This window comes from Harpia harpyja, chromosome 21 (genome assembly GCF_026419915.1).
Source record: "Harpia harpyja isolate bHarHar1 chromosome 21, bHarHar1 primary haplotype, whole genome shotgun sequence".
NCBI classification, from domain to species: domain Eukaryota; kingdom Metazoa; phylum Chordata; class Aves; order Accipitriformes; family Accipitridae; genus Harpia; species Harpia harpyja.
The window spans coordinates 129,336-156,471 of record NC_068960.1 but is presented as its reverse complement, the minus strand read 5'-3'; the positions used below and the strand labels follow the sequence as shown (position 1 = coordinate 156,471).

Genomic DNA, 27,136 nt, shown 5'->3' with positions numbered 1-27,136 from the left:
GTAAGTTTGCTGAACTCCTCTCATAGCCCCTGATAACCTTCATAAAGCTCTTTTAACCCTCTAGCTTTCTATATATTGTGTCCACATTCTGGGAATGTTCTGGTTAAGGACTAATGTTTGAATTAGATGTGGTATTTAGCTAAAACAGCCTTCGTAGGACTATTTTGTATGGTAGCAAGCAATATGAATGCTCATTCAAGTAATTTGTTGGATTTGTAATCTCTGTTTGGTGGTTACTTAGGACAATATTCTAAATACTGTGCTTTTTAAATTAATGTGTTTGATTTTAGTTTAGTTACAAAACATAGTATAATTTGCCAGGTATTCCACTGTATTTTATTAGTAATGCATCTGTCATAAAAAATGAAGTCACTTGTATTCAGCTAAACAGTAAATTGTGCACAGGAACTAAAACTGTATGCAGGTACATTTGTACAATTTTTCATGGGCTGTGTGCACTGAATTGTCAAGTGCCCTGTTAATACTGTAAAAATGTGCCTCCAAGAAGATAAACTTGTAACACAGTTTAATTTTTTTAGGTATCTAAAGGAATTTAGGACAGAGCAGTGCCCCCTATTTTTGCAGCACAAGTGTACCCAGCACAGACCATTTACCTGTTTTCATTGGCATTTCCTAAATCAGCGTCGTCGTAGACCTATACGAAGGCGTGATGGGACTTTTAACTACAGTCCAGATGTTTATTGTACAAAATATGATGAGACTACAGGAATCTGCCCAGATGGAGATGAGTAAGTGTTTTCTTTCAGTCCTAGGTGTTTATAGTATTATCAATGACATTAAGGAAAGATGCTAATTTCTCCTTAGTGAAAATGATCGATAGAATCCTGCTGCAGTTTACTTGAAAACATTTCTATAAGTGATTTGTCAATTTTGGGCACATATACTTTTATATAAGCATGTATTCTTTAGGCTATCACAGAGAATTATGATTTTGCATTGTGATGATCTTTAAAGCATAGCATAAGAAACTCGTTTTCTGCTAGTATTGTTGCTGCACCTTTTTTTTTTTCCCCAGTTGTGCTTCCTTTTTCTCCTGACAACTTTGAAATTCACCAGTAGGTGCAAACCTTACTGTATAGAGGTGGCTTCAAGATTTTAAACTTACATAAGTTTTGTGAAGATTGATGAGTAGTAGAGGAGAATGACAGTTTCATGATGTTTCCAGTGAGAAAAAGCAAAGGAAGGAGTTCACTGTTAGTTGTCTGGCTAGCCTGTTAGTGTTTCCATTTCCATGGACAAGTGTCTCTTCTAGATAAAGGCTACAGAGAGTCTTCAGTGAACTTGGGGAGGGGTAGAAGCTTTGCGGAGATGAGAATGAACAAATGGTACAGTAGGGCAGGCAGGCATATGTAGAGGAGCTGGCTATATTGTGGTCATATGTCAGAGGAGCTACCTTCATCTGCAGTGATGGAAGCAAGGAAGAACTTCTGACAAAAAAAAAAAATTATTGCAGGAAAACAGCCAGGAAATATGTAGTTGTGCTGGTCACCTGTATTAAAAATTGAAGACTAATTATTTGGTTACTGTAGCGTATAGCAGCACTTGTCATGGATCAGGTATCTTTTGTGTTATAGGCTGTAGTCACAGAAGAAAAAAGTGGATTTTTCCCAGAGGCTTTACAAACTAAATGACAGAGATAAGGTAAACAACAAAAATGCACTAGGCAGCGTGACAATATTAAGTACCGTGCCTAAGCGATATGAACAGCAAAAAAATGTCTCTGAGGGATGATTTAAAAGAGAACAATTAACTACCTTTTCAGGTGTTTGCAGAGCACTCCTGCCAGTCCTGGGGCAGCATGGGCAGTTCTTTGAAAATCAGCAAATGAGGATAATGGATGCTCATGTCATGGATTGGTTGGGGACAAAAATTGACCTTTCATTATTGAGTAATAGATACTGATTCTAAAGGAGGAAAAAGGAAGCAATGTTTTAAAAGGCTATTAGCTGGGCAAGACTGAATTGTTAGAAGCAAATAAGAGGAGATGTTTCAATAACTGAGATGTGAGATTGAAATCTTTTTGCTGCAATTGGATTGGAAAGGTTGTCCCCTACAGTTGCTGGAGACTACTCCTTGGTTAGGAGCCTAAATGACAAACAGGGTGATTATATTGTGTGGTATAATGGAAGTGCAGAGGACTTGCCAGAAATAAGACCAGTAGTGAGATTCATACCTCTAGTTTAGCATGTTGCGCTTACAGTTTGAATTAAACGGATAGGTTAAGGAGTTACCAGCAAAGAGGTGGTGGTTTTCAAGTTTGTGTTTTGCAGTGAAATTGCCCAGATGTAGTAAGGATAGGAGGAGGGACCAAGGTTGGAGTCCTGTGAGACCCCTCACCAGAGGCGTAAGAGAATGTTGAAGTTGGAAGATATGCTGCAGGAGGGATTGGGAGGAAAATGTGAACGTAACCGAATTCCCATGAACAAAGGAGAACAATGTTTCAAGGGGAGGAAAATTGAGTAAAGGAGACAGTAAATTTAAAAAATGAAGATAGATGTGAGTAGGGAAAACGGAGTCTGTTTTCTTTGACTCAGTTGTAAGGCGAGATTGTTGGAGACATCTGTGAGAGAACTTTCAGCTGAACTGTGGAGGCCTTATTTTAGATCTGAACATGAGAACTGGTGGCTAGAAATGGCAGTCAACTGTTGTAAGTTAATAGCTGATTGAAGTTAAGGTAGAAGAGAAAAGGCAAACAGGGCAAATAGTTGGGAAAAGCAAGAGGAGTCAAAGGTAACTTTCTTAAAGATAGACAACGCCAGAGCATGTCTGTAGTGGCAGGAGAAAAAAAATGGAGGAAAACACCAACATTTCTGAGGACATGCTTACAGTGTGGCAGCATTCCTGTTTCAGAACCCAGCAAAAGAGTGGGTTTTTGACCCTGTTTTGTCTTCTGCCTAAAAAATAGCCTTTTATTTGGAGCAACTTCAATTTCTTATAGAAATAGGTTATAAACAGTAGTGCCAGGACCCCTTCATTTTAAGCTATCTGTGACAATACATTGGTACACTTTTTTGGGTTTTATCTATGTCTCTGTTTCTCTGTTCTGCTCATCTGAATACACGGTTAGTTTAATGCAGTTTGTGAGTTGGTAGAGAACTAGCAAGAAAGGTAGAGTGATGACACCCATAATTGTTCTCGGGAACATACTTTCAGGAGAATTGAAGTAGAAATTGTTGGTCTCACCCAGGCTTGACTGTGCTATTTCTTTCCAAAGTTCAACTTGGAATGAAAGCCCAAAATTTTAAAGCTGTTTAGAAAAGGTCTTTTCTAAGGGTAGCAAATTAAGATAGTCTGTTCTAAGGAAGGGCCTGTGAGAAAGACTAGATTACTTGCGGAGTTAGAGGCATTTATTTTGAGCAGGAACAGTGTTTCTCCCAATTTCACAAGGGAGTATAGAAGTGATACTTTTTTTTTTTAATCTGATGTGTTTTTCAACCATTGTAGTCAACTGATGTCAGGTTCTAAAAAAGATCATTTTGGATATATTAGTATCTGTAACGTAAGACTGCTCTAAGAGTGAATGAATTACAGAAGCGTACTACAGAAGAGCACTTCAAGTAATCATAGCAAAAAATATGTCAGTGCCTCAAGGTTGAACAGAAGTACAACTATGTAGTTGTTCTCATACACTTAAGAACATTTAGCATTACCCTTTAAACTGGAATTGTTTTATTCTTAAAGGATATCTTTGGAATGTTTATGATATGAATTAAGAAGCATGTGAAAAGGAAATATACACTTCAGTAATCAGTTAACCTTTTAAGTTTTTGTGAATGTATGTTCTGTTTCATGGTATATACATCTACTTACTTTGAATAATGTAATGACAGTTTTACTTTGTCAGATCCGGATGCAGAAAACAAAGCTGATTTAAATAGTTAAATGTTGTGTGTAGACTCCAATAGAACTTAAAGATACAGAGTAATGTTCTTTACTGATTCATGATTACTAAGTTTGGATTCAGTACAGTTATTTTAAGCTGGCAGATGGCTGTAGAAATATGGGCCATGAAATAGATTTGTTATTCTACCTGGGAACAACTTTTTTTTTTTTTTTTTTTTTTTAAGAATAAAAACGTTGTTGCTAAGGAATAAGTGATGTCTGAACGACCTTAGTACCAAACTATGGTACATAAGAACAAGTTTATCACTTTGCAGCCATGTAAACCCATGATAATTAAAATCAGCCATTTTAAATCAAAATACTAGTCTTGTTTAAAGCTATGTATTACAATGGTTTATGCTCCATTAAAATATTTCATTAATAAGGTGAAGGTAAGATCTACCATCCCTTTAGTTCATTAAAGGTTGGGTAGAACATCTGTTCTGTGCATTTTTCAGTGCATTGGCTTAGTTTGATACTAAGTGTGAATAAGTACTATCTGCCATCTAAAAGCTGCTTTTATTAGGGGTTTTTGCCTTTCTGACTAATGATACCACGATGAACTACAGCTGATCAAGATGTCTGTGGTTAATAGCATATGTATTATTGTGGTATTGTATGAATAACATATTTTTATGCAAAACATACACATGCAAAATTGATGCCATCGTTTTTGCTCTTTAAGGTTTGCATGCTGTTTAGTCCCCCTGAGTCACCTTAAGAACTAGCCCTTATCGAGTTCTTTACAAGTCTTAGACAACAAACTGTCCCAGTCACACTGGATAGCCTCATTAAAGCATTCTGTTAGTTTCTGGAGGAGGACTTCACCTGTTATAGGACTCTTTAGGCAGCTAGCAAAATGTGCAGTAGGAAAGCTGTGTTTTCAATGAAGTTCAGATTTCATTAGCTATTGGTGGCACGAGTATTGAGTCTTAGGGCAAACAAATCTAGGTTTAATTTATCAGAAATAAGAGTCTTGTGACACAGTTTGTATTTCTTTCCCAGCTTGTGTTTGGAATCCATGTTGTCTTTTTGTGGGAAAAAATTGTGACCTGAGTATTTATCCCTCTCTCACATTGCATACAACAAGTTGTGCCTCGCTTGTCTGACAAGCTGTGTCTAAATATTTCATTGAATTCTCACCTTTTTTTTTTAAACAGTAATTTAAAAATAATTGAAGGCTTTAACATTTTGGGGGGGACCTCCACTGATAAGGTGATTTTGCTAGGGAAAAACTGCAGATATTTAAGCAAAACATTTGCCTCTGATAAGGAGCCGTGGGCTTAGAGACAAGCAACGAGATGTAAACACCTGTACACTTCCTGCATGGAAGACATTTGATTCTTGTTTCCACCAGGAACGAGCAAGCTCAAGTAGATGAAAATGGAGGCGTGAACATTATGCATAAGAATATGACAGAGTATTCTCACCTTTGTGAGGTGCCCATATATGAGTGAAAGATTGAGAGTTTGTAATGAACAGTCTGCTGGGAAAATGGAAACATTTGACCCCTGCAAAGATTCTGGTAGTGGTGGGACACCAATAACAAAAATATAGCCTCAGACTGCATTTCCTCTTGTTTAGAGTTCTGTACAGGACTAGTGCTGGCAAAAGTGATTGACTCTTGTGGGTTTTCTTATTTTTCCGTATCTGTAGCAATTCTAGCAGAACAGGAGGGCTGCATCAGTGCTGTTCATACATCACAAAGAATTTCTTACAAACTTCAGCTGAGGCACTGTAATGGGTCCAACAAAGACTGCATCCTGTCTGTCTTTCTGTGTAGAGCCAAGGAGTGTGAAAGAACTACTTTCAAATCCTGAGTGTAGACTGTGCTCCATCTTACACTGACAAAATGAGATGTAGCACTGAATTTGGTATACCTAGTCTTCCCACTAATTAATTCTGCTGGGATTTAAAGAGATAGGTACAAATCACTGGCTGCAGCCCATTTATCTTGTTTGACAGAATGCTAGTTTCAAATTCCTACAAGGAAGCAACTTGATTCTCAGAAATCATAAACAGTATCAATTCCTGGAAGTCAGCACAAATTGCAGGTGTTTAACACAGCAGGAAAAATGTATGAATTTGATGTAAATGTTTGCAAACAATTGTACTTGTTTAGTCTAGTTTCCAAATAACCCTTTTAGAATATAGTAAATAAAGCTTAAGCCAGCATGAATTCTTATGAGTGTCAAAGTCGACTTAGTGCTTCACTATTCTCCCTCCATTCAAAGTAAAACATTTCTGTGGGACTTTTCATTTGTTGTTCTGTATCACTCTCTAAGCTTTTTGGTGCAGTTTCTTTTTACTTTGGGATGGGGGAAAGTAGTTTTTGGAGATTAGTATTTTTTCAAAACCAGCAGAGACCAAAAATAATTACACTGAAATAAACTGGCAGAGAACAGACATCCCTGTGTATATGTTTTTGTGGGTTTTTTTTAAATTTGTTTACTGTTGGTAGTTGGAATTATAATCCATACATGATGCTAGCCATTTTAAAGTACAGACCGTAACTCACATAGCTGTGTCTGAAAAATTGTTAGTATATGTACAAAGATGTACTGCTGATGTAAAAATTGTTCTCTTCCTTTTAATAGAAGAGTCAGTTTAGATTTCCCCTGAGATTGTTCAATAAGTTCCATGTCTATAAAGAGCAGGCTGGACAAAAAAATCACTGTGCTTCAAGTACCCCTTGATTTTAGATGTTGATAACATTAAAAAAAAAAAAAATTCTTGTACCTCTTAGTGTAGAAATTATTTGAGCTTGTATCAGTATGGAAGATGTCATTCCTTAGCTCAGATGATGTTGTTGCTTACAGGGGTGCTTACTAGATTTATTAATAATATCTTTGTGAGCCAGCCTGCTATGAATTCTTATAACTTTAGCAGAGACTAAGAAATAGATTAATGTTCTTCATTTTGAAGCTGATCTGTGATGGTGGTTTGTTTGGGACAATTTTTATTTGAAGAATCCTACAAAGTTACTTGTTATAAGGTAATAAGAGATATAGTATAATTCAGAATTAAATTATTAAAAACAAAACTCAAAGCGGTGCTCTAACTTTCCTCTTTCTATTATGTAGTTGCCCTTACCTGCATCGAACAACAGGGGATACAGAAAGGAAGTATCATCTCAGATATTACAAGACTGGAACATGCATTCATGAAACAGATGCCCGGGGTCACTGTGTGAAGAATGGAATTCACTGTGCCTTTGCTCATGGTCAGCATGACCTTAGACCACCAGTATATGATATAAGGTAGTCTTGTTTCAAATTCTTCAGCCTAATTAGCAGGAAATACCACATGTCTGTTATCAGCACATACCAGAAAATGCAGTGTGCTTTGCATGAAAAATATACTTGCTTCTGTAACTGTAAACATAAGAATGCAATTCACCGTGCATCACAGTAGCCGATAGAAGCACACTGGGAAGTAAAAATACTAAGGTTTTGTAACCTGCAATTTCAAGAGCCATGTAGGTAGTCCTTATGACTGATAGAAGAGCAGATACCCTGCCTTTTGTCATTTATGCCTTGTAAATTTGTAGGTGGGTTTTACGTTCACAAATTTATGATTTTGTTAAGCCATCTTCCAGGTTCTCAGCTTGTATGTTTGACATTTTGCCTGCTGACATTGTGTTTTTTTAAATTATGTTATATTTTTTCCTATATAAGATGTCAGTATTATTTTCTGCCTCTGTAATGTATAATCGAGTTACTGTCGAAAGAAGGTGCTTTGTGAATCAGGGTAGTGGTGGGTATGAGTTTTACCTGTGGCCAAAGCTGGGAGATAAGCATGTTGTTGGGAGGTATTATAAATGGGTGGAAGGGGAGCTCTTGCCACAGAAAGTGGTCTGTATACTCAGTAGGAAAGGATACCAGTTCCTAGAGAGCTTTGAAGCCTTGGAGGGTCACAAGTATCTCTTACTGGACACTGGAAGAGCATTCTGGGGAAGTATCACTATACGCTTGCCCTATTCTTATACTCTTCCCTAGGCATCTGCTATTGGCCACTGTTGGAGACAGGACTCCAGGCTAGATGAACCTTTGATCTGAGCTGGTATGGCTGCTATCTTACATTCTTACCTTTGTTATCCCTTATTCCCAACCATCTGTTGGGTTATGATAGCTCTCCCTTCACAGTAATTTTAGTAAAGTTAGTGCCTTTTCAGTAATTTCATAATTATTTAAATCCACATTTTGCCACAGAATTCACTGCTGCATTGCCTGGTCACATACTGTTTAGTTATTTATAGCTTTTCTTTCCAGAAGACTTTCTTCAGTTAGCTAGCTGATGCTTCTTCTGCAACACATCTGTCCATTTTCTTTTTCTTCTTTTTAACTTTCCTCATTTAGCATATGCAGCATGATGCCATGTCAGTCTGAATACAGAATGTGTAGTATCTTTGTAATCTTCCGTATTGTATTAGAATGAGGAACCAATGTATAGCAAGACTGAAACCACGCTCCGTTCTCTAAATGTCTTTTAATGTGTTACATGATTGTTTATTGGTGATTGGCTACATATAAAGCATCAGGAAGAGCTGAAGGCATTTGTGGTAGGAGTCTATGTTTAACAGCTTGGACCTACAAGTAGGCTGCCTCAAACTTCTTTGGTGTTTGTGAAAAACAGTCGTGTGCCATTGCTTCTCCTGATTTCAGGCATCCAGCATTCATAGGGAAGTGCAAACAATCAGGTCTTATTTTTTCTTTGATGGTCTTTTTGCTCTACGATGGACACAGATATTAGGGTTTCTTCATTTTAAGTAAAGAGCAGATAAATAACAGTACAATCCCTGATACAGGCATTAACTGTATTCTCCTTAATAGCCTTGTTCTTCTACATATCCACCTTAAAGAAAAAGCACTCTCTAGGACCCGTCTGTTTTCCTTCTCATTGCCTGCACCTTTTCTGAATCTGTAAAAGAAATATTTTGACTGTTTGAAAGGTTTTAGACTTGTCTTTGGCTCAGTCTTTTCCTCCTTTCCCTTTGAGATTTTCTTTCTTGGAGGATACTTGGGGTCTGGGAAGTTCTTGAAATACTATGTAAATGATATCATAACTAGTTACATTATAAACGACCACACCTTTCAAACTCCTCTTCAAAGATCCTGAGTAGGAATATTTTGGTATAGGAGGTAAGGTCCTTGAATATTTGTGTCTAGAGAAAGTGCCAATTGAAGGTAGAGGCCTTTGATTCTCATAGAGTACTATACATCCACCTCTGGTGTTTGATTCCTCACCTTGTTTCTCCATTGCTTCAAAGTCTGCCTAATATAATTATGCTATAGTATTTTTTTTTTTTAATCTTTTGTACTGGTTTGCCATTGTTGAATCTCTGTACAGCTTAGTTTTACTAAAATGGTGTAATAAAATTGTTGCAGATTTTTGGTGGAGATTTCATACCACTGATACGATACCTTTTAGGTTGGTAGTAGTCGTTCTGATCTTTCAGCAAGCTTGTGGTTGCTTACTTGCAAAGCAGTTGTAAATTCTTGCAGAAGAGATTCCATTTCCTCATAATGATTGTTGTTTGTTACTAGGTCTCCCGAATGTCTTGACAAACTTTTCTTGCAAAATCTTACAGTGAACCAAAAGTAGTTTGGCTACTTTTATATGACGTAGTATTCAATAGCTGCATTTTGTACCTGCCTTCAGTGATAAGTTTTCCAAGGCAAAGAGTCTTATGGTATTTAATTCTCTGTTATAGAGGAGGAGTTCTGTATTTCTTATTGCCCTTTCTATATCTTTTTTAATTCTACCATGTCCTATGTGGCAGTGGAATATCAGAAATTAATAGCTTATTCAAAATGTCAGCACACCAGCATACAGAGGTACAGATGGGCATTGCTGGTACAAACATTGTCTGTGTGTATAATGCCAGCATTCCTTCATGTGTTCTGTTTGGTTTGTGTGGCATGGTTGTTCCTTACGATTGCCAGCTTCAGCGCGAGTATTGTTTTGAAATACAGTCAATTTAATTTTTTTTTACAATTTAGGCTTGTTAAGAGCTGGATTAAATGACAGAATTTTGATAGAGTTGGACAGGATTATACCTGCGACAGGTAGGGTTACTGAAACTATACAGTTTAGCAGTGTTATTTTCTTTTCCCCATTCCAGAGAACTTCAGGCACAGGAAACCTTACAGAATGGGCAGCTAGGATGTGGTGAAGGCATTCCAGATCTGCAACCAGGAATTTTAGCAAGCCAGGCAATGATTGAGAAGATCCTTAGTGAAGATCCAAGATGGCAGGGTAATGTTACCCTGGTCTCCTTTCTCCGTTTCTTTATTGGTGTTTGACCTGATTTGTTGATCCTGGGTCTTCATCTGGGAGAAGTTCAAAAGCCTTTTTTAACAGAGTAAAGAATTGGTTTATATAAGTAGTATGGATATTTGTGAACAAGTTGCACTGTCTGTCACATCTATATTCAGATTGCATTTTGAAAATGTTTTGTTTTGAAAACTTTTAATACGTCTTTTTCAGTTTACTTGATACAAGTGCTAATCTGTGTCAGTTGAATAAATGTTCTTAAAAGTCAGTAGGAGCTCTGTCTTGTGCTAAGTAGTAATGACTAGAGTCTTCATTTTTTGAGTCATTAATAGTCTGTTTAATGGACTGTTATTCTTTGCTGAGCTTAACGAACAGGAATGAAGTAGAATTTTAAACAGAAAATTGGAGCAGAATATTAAAATACAAGAATGTCTTGAAAGCATTATATTAGATCTCTTAAAGAAAATCCAATTGCCCTAGTTTTGTTAAGGCTTTCAAAGTTGGTTCTTATGTTTTTGGTTTAGACTTGCTTGTTATGTAGCCAAAGATGTTAGTATCAATTGGATATTGTTAGAGCCCTTGCCCAAATTTTTCTTTAGAAAAGACTGCTGGGTACAATTACTTCCACAAAATTCATGTGGGGACAGTAACACAGGAAGAGGTCACGTGAAGGTGCTGTCTCTAAGGAATTCAAGGGGAGATAATTGTATGATACTTTTCCCCTCTATATTTTTTAAATGTACTATAGGGTGAGTATTTAAGTACTAATAATGTGTAGGGCTTAACTGTCAGCTCTAGATGAAAAAATATTGAATGTTTGACGTAAAAAGACAACAAAATTGACCAACTACAAGCACTTTTATTGCATTCCTTGCATTGTGACAGGTCTGTGTTATATAATGTTGTATGGCTTCTGTCAATCCCTGTAAATATGGTGGGATTGCACATAGTTTCTGGGGATTGAAAATCATCCAACTAGTGATTTCAGCCTTATTTTCCTAAGCCTTTAATGAAACTATTGAAAAGGACTGAACAAAGAATAGGCTCCATGTGATACTCTGATTAATAATCTTTGGCTATTTGAAAGTAAATAATTAATGTTTCTTCAGCTAGTTTTCCACAAATCCTACAGGAGTCTTGTAGTATTGTGCAGTCCATTTTTGAGAACACCTCAGGCTAAAAGGTTTGCTGAAGTCAAGATACATGACATCGACTGCTTCTGTTTTACCTACATCCATTTTCCCACCTTAGGAGGAAGTTAGATTGGTTTGACGTGATTTACTCCTCACAAACCCATGCTTGCCATTAGCTAAATTGTACATTCTAATTTATTTACTTGCCTCATTGTTCTTCTGAATTTTTCTGTTTCTAGACAGAACCTTGTTTGTCATCTCCTAGTTCCTCCTTCCTGGAACCAAAGATGTAGAGACAGAGGCAAAGGTAGAGAAGAGGCTCTAGAATTTGTCCAGGAAGATTTTACTGGACAGCCTTAACATGCCTTAACATGAAAGCAGTTTTGGTGAAATGAGGACTTTCAACACTAAACTTAGGAGAAATCCAGATATAAAATTGTATAAGTTTTTACTGTTTGTTTTACTAAAATGAATAATGTATTTTCAGGTATTCATTTTCAAAATGTTAGATGTATATAATGAGAATTTCCAGATAGTTTCTGTACCAGTAGATTGCTAGTGCTTTATTTGTGTACTTTATTGTAATATTGCTATTGGATATAAAAGCAATGAAGATTGCCTTGCATGTAAATGTGTTAGACTTTTATTTAAAAAAAATGCAGGAGTCAGTCTAAGTTTGTAAGAATGGAGGGGTCTGTGAATCATAATTTTTTTACAAAAAGCAGTGTGATGCCTAAGCTCACTAAAGACACTCTGAATGCAAAAATTAGTTGTTTATTTCTCTTAATTGTTGACCTCTTTACAGACACAAATTTTGTATTAGCTGGCTACAAGACAGAACAATGTACCAAGCCACCCAGGCTCTGCCGCCAGGGTTATGCATGTCCACACTATCACAATAGTCGAGATAGAAGACGAAATCCCAGAAAATTCAAATACAGGTACATAAATACATACTAAGAATAGACTTTTTGGTCAGTCAGACAGTTGTTAATGGACTGATCTGTTTGGGTTCTTCTATAATGCACTTGCATATTCCTAATGGAATAAAACCACATCTTTCCCAATAGCCTTGCTGAAATTTGGTGGGGGGGGAAGCATCTGTTCAGAATGATCAGACAGTTCTGAAGACAAAAAATATGAAGCTGTAATGGAAATATCCTTCTTTCTTGTGAAGAATGAAAACTATTTCTATAATTCTTAGCAAAAATTGGAATCACTAGGTCAAACCTTCTTCATTATGAAAAGATCAATTATAATTTCTGTCTTTTTTTTCTGATTTTGTTCTATAATTTTCCATTTCTGAGCAGTATTTTTAGGACCTAAATTCAATGCATGTCCTCTCCTACTTTTCATCATTACATCATTCTACATCATTCTCATACACTGTGGTTTCTTCATTGTTTCTGGTGGTTTTTGTGCAGCGATACAAGGTTTAGAATTGATGGGCTTTGCTTGACAGCCTCAGGACTGTGAATAAATGTCATTAGACAGAAGATAGATAGAATCCTACTAGCTCATCTTTCTGTCAAAGAATTTCCAAAAAGTCAGTCTCGCAGATTTTGCAACTTAATAGGTCCCAGAATCTTAAGATTCTGAGATTTAGTGGGAAATTGTTTGAGACTTCTGCTAGGAAGTAGATACAAACATGCTCTGGACATCACTTTTTTCTAGGTCCACTCCTTGCCCCAATGTAAAACATGCAGATGAATGGGGTGAACCTTCAAGGTGTGAAAGTGGGGATAGCTGTCAATATTGTCATTCTCGTACAGAGCAGCAGTTTCATCCAGAGGTAAGAACTACGTTTCTACTTATTTTTAGCAATTTCAAATTTATTATGGATTAGATTATTGATTGAAGATATTATTTATGAAAAAACATGTGACATTCCATTCAACACTTCTAGTCGTTGAGGTATTTGCTTAAGCAAAAAAAAATTTGTTAAGAAATAGTTATTTGTACTGCTGTGGTTTTCACTGATAGGCGTTTTTGTTGTACTGCTTATGAAAAATTAAGTAATATTATCTGGATTCGGGCATAAATAAATATGTTCTCTTTTTTACCTAACTTCTTGGATTGGTAGTGAAGTCACAGTAGTAATTGATACTCAGTAACTTGGGACAAATTTCTATTTTAAGTAGAGTTGAAAAAGCTTTATTGCAAATAATTAAGAGAAACTGAATAGGTCGGGAAGAGGTGGAAAGAGCAGAATACTCTCCTAGCGGCTGAAGTAAGACACTCCAGAAAAAACAAGGTGATTTTATATTCCTCTGTAGGCAGTCACTGTAATTTTGTTGGATGGTTGAGGGTAACGGTGAAGTGCTAGGGAAGAGAGCAGTGCCATGCAATCTGCTGAGATTTAATTCTTATGCGACACTATGAAAATATTAAATGTGCCAGTTAATGGAAACAAACATGATGCTGAAAAGACATGTTATGCTAGAAGCTGCCTGTACAACATTGGATATCTGTTTTCATTTGGGGACCTTTGAATGGACATGAAGAATTCACAGCAGGATGTAATTTCTTGTATTAAAAAGCTCAATACTTAGTGAGGTATAAGCAAAGACCATTCAAGCAATTGCTAATTTCTCTTCCAATTACGAAGATTATTGAAGGCATCTCAAGACTATACTGGGAAAGGAATTCGTAGAATACTGACTCCAGGATTGTTGAAAGCTTCATATCATACATTCTCTATCATAAGTTGACCAGCTACATCTTTATACTAAATAGGTGTCACCTATCTCTACTCTTGAGATGCTGCTCCAGAATTTCACTGTCCTGATGACTAGAGGTTTTACAGTCCAGTTTTATTTCAGATCATCTAATTTCTTCTGCATCGTATTCCAGCCCTTTTCTGTAGTAAAGGTGTCTTCCTGCTTGGTATTGCTACCATACTTTTATTTATGACAAAGCTATAAATGAAAGTGCTGAAATAAGTCACAAGGCTGAGCCTTGAGTTCTGCTACTCATTTTGTCTGCTGCCTTCCTCTTTCATACCATCCATTGTCATCTCTCCATTAGTCAATTTAACAGCAGATATGTGACATTGGGAAGAGTTATGTTCTTCATTATCTTAATTAATGAATCTTACCACATCCTTTATTGAAGTCCTTACTAGAAAGACTGCATTTCCATTTTAGAGAATGACCTTTGATTTATCGAAGTTATACAGTGAGTCTACCATGATGTGCTTTTGCCAAATGTACTTCTAATTTTATCCCATTTTTTTCTGTCTTTAAATGGTGACAGACAGAATAATTAGTGGACATGCAGTGGCCTGAATCAGCTACTTTTGCTCTTCTCAAACATATGTGAGCTATACTTAATATACCTCAGTTATATGTGCTACTTCTGATGTGATGGCTTTATTAAAAGTACTTGCTAACTGCATCTGTCTTATTTGCCAGTTTTTTAAAAATTATGACATAACAATTGCCTAATGCATTTCCTGTTCCTGAACTGATGGTGTTTTGCTTCCACATCAGCTGTAGTCACCTCAGTCTTTGTCTACTTGCTTCCATTAGCTGTGCTGCCTTTGTTGTAGTGTTGACCATAATTCCTACTGATAATCAAGGTGGGCATAGTGTTATCGCCTCACCTAATTTTTGGTCTAGTATTTAATTTCACAGAAACTAGCAATGTCCCTGCACCAAAAAGGGAGTTTTCATTCAACATCATACCCTGTGATCCTTTCCCTCCTTTGCTCCAGCTCTGACTTCATCCAGTTGTGTGGTTAGAATGGAAATTCCATACAGCTTTTGTACCTCTGACTTGAGGATTCAAAGCACTCATTTTATTCAGTTCACAATGAAATTCAGTCTATTTAATGGTGGTCATCAGTTGCCTTCATTCCTCAGTCAACTTATTTGATGTCATTAACATTAGTTCAGCCTTCCTTTTTTATGTCGTTTAATTTAAGTTGAATTAATACTCACTTTATCCAACATTATCTTCTCTTATTGGATGTTTTCATGTACTTGTTCTTTACCAAATTAAAATAAAGAATATTGTCATTGCCTCTTGGCTCAGTGACTATTTTTTTAAGAAATCTCTTGGTTATCACATTCAGGAATTGCTTGATTATACTGTTAATAGATAGCAGCCGTGTTCTTGTCTGTAGCTGGGAAGTTAGTCTTCTGTAATGATTTAGTTCTTTGAGTTTGCTGTCTGTCTTGTAATATCAGTATGTATAGATGACGTGGCCATCTCCCAAATCAGTCTTTGAGGTGCGAGCTCTGCCCCAGTAGTATTTTGATATTATCTATATTATCACTTCTTGTAGCTGTAGCATTTACCAGAAGGCACTCTGCACCATCTGGGTAGCTCATAGGATCAGGAAGGCTGTTTTTTGGTTAGGACCTCAAACTAAGACCGAACTTCCACTTTCTTCTGTTTAAACCATCTGGAAGTCAGCTCTTCTCATTTGTTTTCTTCTGCATCGTTAGCATCGTGTATACATGTTTTGGGTTTGTGTGGTGGGGTTTTGGTAGTGGGGGAGGGGCTGCAGGGGTGGCTCCTGTGAGAAGCTGCTAGAAGCTTCCCCAGCTCCCAAGTCGGACCCGCCTCTGACCAAGGCCGACCCCATCAGCGACGGTAGTAGCGCCTCTGGGATAAAAGATTTAAGAAGGGGAACCTGCAGCGGGGGAGGAGATTGGAATGTGAGAGAAACAGCTATGCAGACCGCAAGGTCAGTGAAGGAGGGGGAGGTGGTGCGCCGGAGGAGGTTGATGCCCCTGCAGCCTGTGGTGAGACGGCAGGCTGTCCCCCTGCAGCCCATGGAGGTGAGCGGGGGAGCAGATGCCCACCTGCAGACCATGGAGGACCCCATGCCGGAGGGGGTGGGTGCCCCCGAAGATGGCCGTGACTCCATGGGAAAGCCCGTGCTGGAGCAGTCTGTGACAGAAGATTGGCCCGCGCAAAGGATCCACGCCAGGGAAGTTTGTGGAGGACTGCAGCCCGTGAGAAGGACTCACGCTGGAGAAGTTCATGGAGGATTGTCTCCCGTGGGAGACACCCCACGCTGGAGCAGGGCAAGAGTGTGAGGAGTCCTCATTGCAAACCCTGTCCCCCTGTGCCACTGCGGGGAGGAGGTAGAGAAAACTGGGAGTGGAGTTGAGCCGGGAAGAAGGGGAGGGGTGGGGGGAAGGTGTTCTGAGGTTTGATTTTACTTCTCATTATCCTTGTTTTGATTTGATTTGTAGTAAATTAAATTTATTTTGTTTCTTCCCCAAGCTGAGGCTGCCTTTTGCCTGTGACCATAAGTGGTGAGTGATCTCTCCCTGTCCTTGTCTCGACCCATGAGCTTTTCTTTATATTTTCTCATCATCCCACTGGGCCCAGGGGAGGGAGGAGTGAGCAAGCGGCTTTGTGGATCTTTGTTACCGGCTGGGCTTAAACCACAACAATACAGCATTGGGGTTTTATATTTAACCAATATACAGAGAACAGGAAAGAAAGGAGATGGGCCCAGCTTCATTTCCTAGTTTGGGTGTGTTGTGGTTTAACCCCAGCCAGCAACTAAGCACCACACTGCCGCTCACTTCCCCCCCACCCAGTGGGATGGGGGAGAGAATCGGAAGGAAAAAGGCAAAACTCGTGGGTTAAGATAAGAGCAGTTTAATAGAACAGAAAGGAAGAAACTAATAATGATAATAATAACAATAATAAAATGACAATAATAATAAAAGGATTGGAATGTACAAAACAAGTGATGCACAGTGCAATTGCTCACCACTTGCCGACCGATGCCCAGTTAGTTCCCGAGCAGCGATCCCCGCCAGGCCAACTGCCCCCAGTTTATATACTAGGCATGACATCACATGGTAGGTGGGAATACCCCTTTGGCCAGTTTGGGTCAGCTGTCCCAGCTGTGTCCCCTCCCAACTTCTTGTGCCCCTCCAGCTTTCTTGGTGGCTGGGCATGAGAAGCTGGAAAATCCTTGACTTAGTTTAAACATCACTTAGCAACAACTGAAAACATCAGTGTGTTATCAACATTCTTCTCATACTGAATCCAAAACATAACACTATACCAGCTACTAGGAAGACAATTAACTCTATTGCAGCTGAAACCAGGACAGGGTATGGTATCCACAAATGACTCCTTCATTTTTTGCAATGTCTGTGTTAGCTCCTGGTGAAATTGGTGGCAAGATCAGTCCCGCTGTTTTGTTTGTTAAGTGTGTCATTTGGGTGAATACTTGTCTACAGCATGGACGTTTTGTTGCTTTTTCAGTGTTCTAGGAAAAATAAATTCTTTGTAGAGTGCTAAGCATCAGTAATAATTTTGTGATTTAGCGTTTTGCTGTGGTTTCTTGGATGATCTTTGGGTTATGCATGAACTAGTAGTGAATATAGCAACCAAATTTTCAGCCTCAATTCAAAATCATGTATGAGAGGGAAATTTATCTAAATGCTTGAAATGGCTCTAAATTAAAGAGCTTACAGAACTAGTTGTTGATTTTTTTAAATATATAGTTTCATTTTTCATGTTTGCTCTAAGGTAGGAGTCCAAGGTAAACATTTTTTTACACAGCATATGGAAAAGTGCCCAAGAAGTAGCATTCTGAACTAAGAATTATTACGTATCGAGCCATGAATCTCTCGACTGACACTGAAAGCCAAAGACCACAGTACCAAGGCTTGGGGAACCAAAAAGATCCCTCTGCTATTTGCCACAGACTTGCAAATCACCAGGATTAGTTTTCTAAAGAACTTACGTGCTTTTAAATAGTTTCTTAATATTGTTCTAATATGATAGTATGTCAGCCCCTCTTCCCAGCCTTGTGAGATCCAAAGATCATCAAGATCCTGGCAGAGCAATAAACTGAGTCTGGATCTTACTAGCAGCTTACTTATATAATCATTACTGTCATGAGCAATCTGTATTACTTTGGTTCTCACACACCCAGTCAGATTAGAGAAAGACATTTGAATGTTAGGATGATTTGAGTATTAGAGGTGTCCTAATGAAGGAACTGTGTTGAAAAAAACATACTGGGTTTTTTTTTTTTTTGGCTGTGTAAGCTGCTCTACTACATACATCATTTCTCCTGCGAGATTTCTTAAAAGTGGTGTAAAAGACTGAAAATTTTATTCCCAATGTTTGACTTGTTTCTGTACGACATGGAAAACCAAAGTAGTTTAAACACTGCTTTTTTTAAATACTATTGTTACTTACTATTTATTATTACACAGAAGAAGGTTAAGATGCTCTTGTCTCGGGTTTGCTTTTCTTAAAATTCTGCTCTTCTATTTGATTTTTAAAAATGATCGTAAGAACTGGATTTTCTGAGGAAACTGTGTAATACATATTGTTAGTAAAGATAAAGAAATTTTCATTTAAAGGTTTTAAAATTTTCCAACTATTTTGTCGTTACATAACAATGTTTAGGTTAACCACCCTTCTGTTTCGTTTAGATATATAAATCTACAAAGTGCAATGACATGCGCCAAACAGGTTACTGCCCTCGTGGTCCATTTTGTGCCTTTGCACATGTTGAAAGTAAGTAAGAGAACTGTTATTTTGTATCAGTGTTCACAAAAATGAACCATAATTTCTAAGCATCAGTAACAGAAGTGACTTAACATCGTTAATTTTAATGCATGAATGGCATTTGATGTCACTTGTTTTTAGAAATTTATTTCATGTTTTCTAATACCGTACATTGCTATGGGACCTTGCTGCATTTGCATCAAATTTGCATCAGCAGTAAAACAGGAGGTGCTTTTCTTTACAAACGCAGCTTGTCCCTGTAACTTTTTGAACTTGATTTGGCAATTTGCTACACACACACACACTTGATTTTTTAAAATATATTAGATGTCCTATTGAAACCTATAGTAAACATCTCAGGTAAAACGTAAACATCCTTGCAAGTATTTGCAGAACTAGGGCCTTAGCTAAACTGAAAAAGAACACAGAGAAAATTACGTCACCTGTCCTTTTTCCTCCGTAGCCCACTTACATCTTCACTGAGCTCAAACTGTTATATACAGAAAAAGGGAAGAGGGACCACTTTTTCCAAGAGAGCACTCAATTCTTTGGTATGCATCTACACAGATTAATTCTGGGTATGCATCATCAGATTCTTTTTAATAGTAGTGTCAACTTAGGCTACCCCTACACGCTTCCTGCACTCCAGAATGTGAAGCATGCAGTTGCTGCAACTATTCATGCCTTCTTTTCAGTTGTGATGCAAGGCAGAACTTGAAGCGTTTCTGTGTAACTGGTTTCTTATAGGTGATAAATCTTTTCTTTTTTGATTATGTAGTTTTTGCTTGATTATGTAATCAGTAAAACCTCATATTTATTCTTCAAAAATTAAAAAAAAAAAGGTCTCCTCCTATCTTACTTTTTGCCTTCTGCTTCTACAGCTGGAAAGAAATGAGAGACCCTACCAATTTTGGAAACCTCCAAAGTTCTGCAATCCAGTACTATTTATCTTATGATTCTCTAATGATAAGTAATGGCAGTCTCCTCTCTCTGTCCAACCTGTCTAGGCAAATGTGATGTTCTATACAACCATTTATTGTGTCACTTGCTTACCTAGAAGACTTCCAGTGAATAGAGTCATTCTTGCTGCCCACAGCTCTTGTTTCTGAGAATCTGTGGTATGGTCAACTTGTCTTTTAACTTCTGTGGGATGATCCATTTTACTTTTCCATGGTTTTGTTACTCAAAGAGGAGGAAGGATAAATAACCTCCTGTATTTATTTCAAGAAGCCCATTATTCTAAGACCTAGCAATTCTTCAAAACATTATGGCAGTGACATCAGTATTGACTGTTTCTTCACATCAAAAGTAGCTCACTGCCTTTGCTTTTGTGCTGTTGAGGCTATCTCCTAAATCAAGTCCTTCACTGTTTGTCAGTGTTGGCAAGTACTTCTTTGACTCAGGAAAGTCTGAAAATACACATTTTGTTACAGAAGTGATTTATGGCACTGGGTTTACTGTTCTGTTTATCTGATATAAGTTTTTTCGGTCCTGAAACAGCTGAAAGAGTATGATTTAAACAAATTAATTGCATACATGCAGCGTGGTATAATTGTGACATGCTACAAAACTTCTGTGGGAGAAGACTACATTTTCTCTGTTTTCTTCCTTAGAGCATACTGAATGCTGCCTCCCTTCTTGCCTCTCCAGCATGGAGAGTGTACACGATAAACTCAGCAGAGCTCTTGGAGATTGGAGTTCTTTTGAGACCCCATTATGATCTACTTCTGTGTGTCTTGATCATTAGTATCTTTAACAGTCCAGTTGACGCTTGATTCCTGAGAGGAATCATTCTCGCAGGAAGCTGTCATTGGCAATAAACAAGATTTCCATCTCTAAAGAAAAGTTAAGCATTGCCCAGGCTGAAGATAAAGAGGGCTGAAGAGAAGTCCAAACTTTAACAATTTGCTGATGTTATTCTCCCTAAGAGATATCTTTCTAATCTGTTGCTAATCCTTCTACCCCAGACCTGTTCTTTCTTCTACTTTGTAGGATGAATTCTTGTACTCTTTAAAAATCTCCAGAGCTCTGAGAGAATTCCTGAGACTTTGAACATGTTAGCAGTGCTAATTGAGAAGCAGCAGCTTAATTTTCTCCACATAGTTGCATTAGAAATAATTTTATGTCCATCAGAATAGACTTATGTGGCTCAGCCAGCATGCTCTGGAACTCTTCGGCTTGTATCATCTGGAATGAAGACTGTGTAAGCAGGAAGTCTCAACACATGAACTTCAAATCTTGCAACAGTACCTACCCTCTGTCTCTGGTAGTCTGAACAGTCCATCGAAAGTTAGATGTTTGGTTACTGTCAGCAAGAGTGCCTTTCTGTTGTTAGCAACAGCTTTAAGCTTAGTTCAGCAGCTCTGAAATTCTGCCTCCTATGTCCATAGAATAAAATGGTTTCTGTCCCTTCCATATATTAGGGAAGGAGGAGAGAATGGTTTCAGGGCTGTAGATATCATCTGTATGAAAAGCCTGAAACTCTTGGTTCATGGATCTCTTTGAATCACAAATTATGCGTGTTCCCCACCTAACTTCAGTGAAACCCTAGCTATGTGGAACAGGTAGAGGAAGATTTTCCACCATTCATACATGTATGTCAGCAATTTTTATCATTCTATGTGAAATAATTTGTGGAAGCACACATTCTCTATAATAGCGTTCCCGGTCTTCCCTCAGAAACAGCTGGCCGTTTTTTTCCCATTTTTTCCCTTCTTTGTGAAGATCATGAGGAATATTACTGTTCCTCCAAGACTGCATTTCCCTTGAGGCCCTGGCTACAGACAGTATTGTCTTATAAATGTCACTCGTTTTTTACCCCACTGGCTGAAGCCCTAGGTCCACTGTAGTCCCAAAGACACTTTGTGATGACAGGAGGGAGAGCACCTGATCCTGAAAAGTGGAGAAGTAGTGGGATCTGGCATATCTCCCTGACACCCTCTGCAAAACAGAGAGTAGCCAGGGTATGTTGGGACACTTCGGTAAAGGACTCTCTTAAAATAACACCTCTCTGTGGCACTCATTTGTCCACTGACTGCCTGACTACAACTGGCACCTTAACAAAAATAGATTTTTTTTAAACACAAACATGGGCAGGCTGAAATTCTGCTGGCAAGAATTTGGAAACACTTCAAAGAACACATCTCCTGTATAACAGCTTCTGTTACCGAAGGCATTTGTCTTCAGATTGTTTGTCCAAGACTGTTCTCTTCTACTGGTGCCAAGATTGCAATAGTGAAGAAACTTACTTCTGACTTCATGAAAGATGGGATTCCCCAGGCCAGACCTAGCCTGACTGTGGTAACTCTTACATTTGTAATACCCAAGCCTTGTTAGTGCAAATTCTAAGGAGGCTATGTAGCTGAAAAAGTTGTATCTCATAAAGAGTGCAACCCTATTTCTACATAACATCCTAGGCTACTGATACATAATCCCTGAAGCACCACTGCACTGGCATTAGGTAGTTGAAGTTCTTTTTGAGGGCTCTATCCTAATCTCCACAAGCTTCAGTGATGACCATGAGAGAAGCCACCACATGAGACTGTTGCTTTTCTGCCAGTTGCAACCGTCTTTGAGAAAACATGGTTAGACTAGGGCAGGCTTACACTGTAGAATTTGTAACTTTTGTGCAGCTGGCCTCAAACTATGATGTTCACTCTTGGAAGAAATTAGAATGATGTAGAAGAACACATTCTGAATTTAATGTGCCTGTTTGACTTAATAAGCAGAATAGCAAGAACTAGTCGTGTTATTATTCTCCCTAAATACCTTGGAAAGAGAAAGGAGAGATTATTTCTCTTTGAAGTGTTTGGAAAGCAGTCTTATACTACCCTTTTAGGGTGGTATGATTACTTACACTCATTTGTAGAACGTTGGATGAGTATGTGGTTGTGTCAGGGGAAAAAAGGTAATGAAGATTTAAGAGAGAGCATGAATCAGATAGTGCTTTTCCTATGACAGTGTGAGGGTTGACTGGACATAAGATGGCTGACTGGACTTGCTCTGGGCAAGCAGCTATACAATGAGATGATACATAGTGAAAGTAAGAGTAAATTACAAAAAGTCAGTGCATCTGTTTCTGTCTTCCCAACTGTTCTTTGCACTCTCATTCTGTAGGAGGAACAGCAAGGGTCTAGTGACATCATCTTTGCCATCCCTATGGTTTCTTTTTCCTTTTCTTTTCTTTGGGTGTGGCTGGACTGGACTTGTGTGTATAGTGGTACTTACTAGTAGCTTTTTTCCTCTCTCTTTTGTGAGCCACGTCCCTATTTTTGTAACTTGTACAATAGTGGAAATATTTGGTAAAGCATTGGACCATATAGTAAGAAGGCCGCAGAGTTGTGATAGATCAAATGCTAGGTAGAAAAACCCCACATCATTAGAAACAATCTTCAGCTATGCAATCTCCACTGAAGAGAGGTGTCTACGTATCTCATACTCATTCTCTTTCCTACTATGGCTTGTACTTTCATACACTCTATCAGAGCTACTTACTGTTTCTAGTAGAGAGAAAGGTTTAAATTTGATTTTTAACTGTAGTTTTTCACTACACCTTCAGAAATGCACTAGTGGCTAGACATGAAAAAAATCTTGCCATACCTATAGAATTTATTAAGAGATTTTGTTTTCAGTCCTGACTTCCTTACTTTGATGTCTTGTGTGCATGGATTATGAGGTGAGGAATGTTATTAACTGTAATTGCTTACTGAAGTAGACATTTTTTGTTAACTCATCGTTTGCCTATAAAGCTAGAAGTCTAAATCTCCTTAATACATCGCACATGTAAAGAATCAAATATCTAAGATGTTTAATAGTTTAACAAAGTAGCCCTTGGGGAATTGCGAAGTAATTGTTCAGTCACCTTGAGCTGAATTTTCTGGTATGAAAATTAACAAGTCATTGGTCACAATTTACGTGTAAGTTAATAATGAACTTTCTCAAAGGTTATTGTTCCTTTTAAGTTAAATAGTACAAGTCCCATATTCTCTTCAAATTGTTTTATGGTTAAGTCAATTGGTTCTAGACTGGAAAAAGAGAACAAAGAACCCTGTAATTACGATACCATTGTTACCTTTCCAGTCAGGAGTTCTAAAAATGTTGCCTTTAAACCCTGGTGTGATAGAGATTCTGGAAAATAAAGCAAAATCTAGAATACTTTAAATATATGAATTTCAATCTACCTCCCACCATTTTTTGATGGAGCAAGTAAATAAGAGTATCGCATTTGTTAGTAGCCACAAATACATAATGGTGAATTATATTATTCTTACCTTGCCTTTGTGCTTATATTTAAAGAAAAAGAGAGAGATTTCTTGTGTGTGATTGATGTTTCCATGTGACAGGTGCTGTGTTTGGTACTAGGTATGTAATTGTTAAATTCACACAGCTAAGTATCAAATCTGTGTGTAATTTGTTGGGGATTCCTTCAACAGAGGACACCATGAATGTAGTCATACTGCAAACTGGTTGTCAATCAAAGCCAGGCGCTCACCTGTTTTCAACAGACAGCATAGGAATTGCAAATGAATGGAGCAGCAGTCTTAACTCCACAAACAGCATTACAAATAGCAGTGGGCAGTCTGGAAATGTAAGTGTAAATAATTCTGGAAAAGTTACTAATAATAATTACTGTACCAATATACAATGTTTATTTTATTTCTTAAACGTCTGTTTTTTATTTCTTTGTACTTCAGCAAAAGAGAAAAAAACCACAGCTATGGTAATGTCAGGCAGTAATATTAAACTGTTACTGTAAGCCTAAATGGAATGTCTGCCCTTAGCACCAGATTTAACTATGTATTATTTGTGTTTTCTGTTCTTTTTTTTTTTGTCTTTAGATGCGATATTTTGAATGCTACAGTGAGGAACATAATTTTTAATCAAATACACAACTACAGGACAGCTTAATTTACATATGTCTCTTTTTTCTATAGGAAAGGTTTCATTCATGGAAGATCTTGCTTGATCCCAGCCCTCTTCTCTGCCCTAATTTGTTAACATTAGGAATGAATTGATGTCCTACCTGAACACGCTTTATACTTAAGGCTTCTTACAGTGGTGCAGTACATGCAGTGTGTTTGGTAGTGGAGAGGTGTTTGATTATGAGGGTGATAAATGTAGTTCATATTAGCAATTTTGATCAGTTAAAGATGGGGGAGAGGAGGGAGAAAGATATATTGCAGAGCTTTTATTATCTTCCTTTTAGTACCAGTTGGAACAGATCCTTTTGTTAGGTTTTATGTTTGTTGTAAAATACTATATAAAGATAGTGACATCTCTCTTGTTCTCTCCTGACTTGCGTTTTTCTTACCTCATTTGCAGTGCAGAGTCAAAAGTATATACACATTTATCCCCAGAATTTTCACTTCTGACTTTCCAGCACTGTTTATCTATGCTGTTTGGTTAGAAACCAGGTAAAAGGACATATTTTAAATAATGTTTAAAAAGAATTGCTAATAAATAGTGCAGTTATTGAAACTCCTGGGTTTCTTTCATGTAGCTTCATATTGCTGTACTGTAGATTGAGGATAAAGATACCAATATGCCTACATTTTATCTTAGGTTCCCAGTGCAGAAGTCTGCTTCTGTATATGAGAGGTTCTCAGAGAGGTTCTGCCTTTTTATTTAGGAAGCTGATTTTGTTGTTGATAAGGTTCTGAAGCTTTCAGGAGAGACCCGTAAAAGCACCTCTTCTCCCAGAAGCTTCTTAGCCTTTCCTGAATGATTTAGGTACAGCTGAAAACCCTAACAATTCTGATATGCCTTCCAGCTATGTGGAATCTTCTTCCATATACATGCATTTTTCTGTTAGTCATTAAGAATCTGATGAACATTGTGTACATTTTCCATTCCTTGCTCACTGAGTCTCTGCCTGTATTACTGTTCAAGTGTGAAAATGGAAAAGGTGACCCCACTCCCTTCCCTGTACTTGAAGTTTCATTGCAAGTAGCCACCTTTTTTCTGATGTCTGGCAAAATGTTCTGTCTTTCTTTCACTGGACTACTTACCTGCAGCATTGTTTGATGCACTGCCACTATTTGGTTTTTTTGAATATCCAGTTCCTGATTTTTCATTAGCAGGTTGGTCTTCTGTTTTTCCGTGTTTAATTCTTGAATTTTGTTGCTTGCTTGCTTTCACCTTCTCCATCTGCTGTAAACTGCTTACTTTTAGTATTTAAGTAGTCAGTCTGTTTCGCTGACTCCCCCCATTTTCTGTATCGCAGCAACTTATTTACATTTGTGTTTTGTGTTTTTCTCTCTGTTCTAATAAGCTCTCTGTCTTTATCCCCTCCTTCATCTTTGTTCTCATCACTGTTAGACACTGGCCCTGAGTAAACTTAATTTTAGTGGGTTTTATCATGATGAAATTAGGCTTTCTAAAGCTATCTTCCTTTGTGTCTTCAAAACAAAATCTCCCTATTCATCTTCCAAAACTTCTTTCACGTATCCTGTTATAGTACGCTGGGAGAGTATCCTACTGTTCCGTTTGCTTCTAGAGGAAAAGGATGATGTAGTACTTGAGAGACCTAAACTCAGTTCTCTGCTCGATCATAAAATTCCTCTCTGAGAGCAAGTTTCTTAGGTCCCCATTTCTAGAATGTGGTAATACTATTGCCCTATCTATAAATGTTACTGGAAGAATGAGTCCATTAAGATTCTGTATGATCCAGGTTGATAGTGAGGGAGACTGCATAACTTTTAAATATATACCTTCTTATCTCGCCTATACTGTGTTCTTATGTCTTTATCTAAGTTGTCTTGTCAATTGGACTGTCATCAGTCATTCCTCTGCTGTATCTTTCCGTAACATTTCAGTCAGAAAATAATCTACTCTTCAGCCTTTTTTGGTGAGTTCAGTTTCCATGGAGAGCTTCTACATTTATGTTTCTTTACCTCCATGTTCTGCCTTCTGGTTTGAAGCATCTAACATTATACTTTTGTCAGTCCCTTCACCTGATCCGGGATAGCACTGTTTTTCTCCAGTCTGTCTTTGCAGTTCCCTTTGCTTTATACTCCACCAGTTGTATCATCTAAAGGTACTTAACCTCCACAATGCAGTTTACCCAATGTGGTACAGTATTTCCCTTGATTGTAATTTTTCATTTCAGTTAGTACTACTTGTTTCTCCACACTTACCATCACCTCTTATCTTTGTTTTTGTTGTGTTGCTCTAGCAAGTCCTAGATTGGCTTTCTTGGCATACCCATTTTTTCTCATACTGCATCAGAGGTGTGAAGTGCCTTAAGTAAGATTCAGAGTCTTCATATGCATTGTAGCAACAAATTCACTCATCCTTTTCCCAGCCCTATGTGTCTTCTTTAGGAG

General features: G+C 37.8%; 1 protein-coding gene across 16 annotated transcripts in view; it reads left to right on the top strand.

Annotated features, from left to right (window-relative positions):
- UNKL (unk like zinc finger) overlaps nt 1-27,136 on the top strand; it is a 60,316-nt gene that overhangs the window by 1,464 nt on the left and 31,716 nt on the right. For 4 of the 16 annotated variants that reach the window (XM_052773069.1, XM_052773071.1, XM_052773067.1 and 1 more), the window contains exons 2-8: nt 540-749; nt 6,987-7,163; nt 10,028-10,161; nt 12,118-12,253; nt 12,987-13,104; nt 18,737-18,821; nt 24,155-24,399. In XM_052773069.1, coding sequence (XP_052629029.1) covers nt 540-749; nt 6,987-7,163; nt 10,028-10,161; nt 12,118-12,253; nt 12,987-13,104; nt 18,737-18,821; nt 24,155-24,399 — 1,105 coding nt within the window. Of the gene's footprint in view, nt 1-539; nt 750-6,986; nt 7,164-7,901; nt 7,966-10,027; nt 10,162-12,047; nt 12,254-12,986; nt 13,105-13,161; nt 16,583-18,736; nt 18,822-24,154; nt 24,400-27,136 lie in introns of those variants that run through there. The other 12 variants (XM_052773073.1, XM_052773072.1, XM_052773077.1 and 9 more) reach the window with 10 other exon arrangements.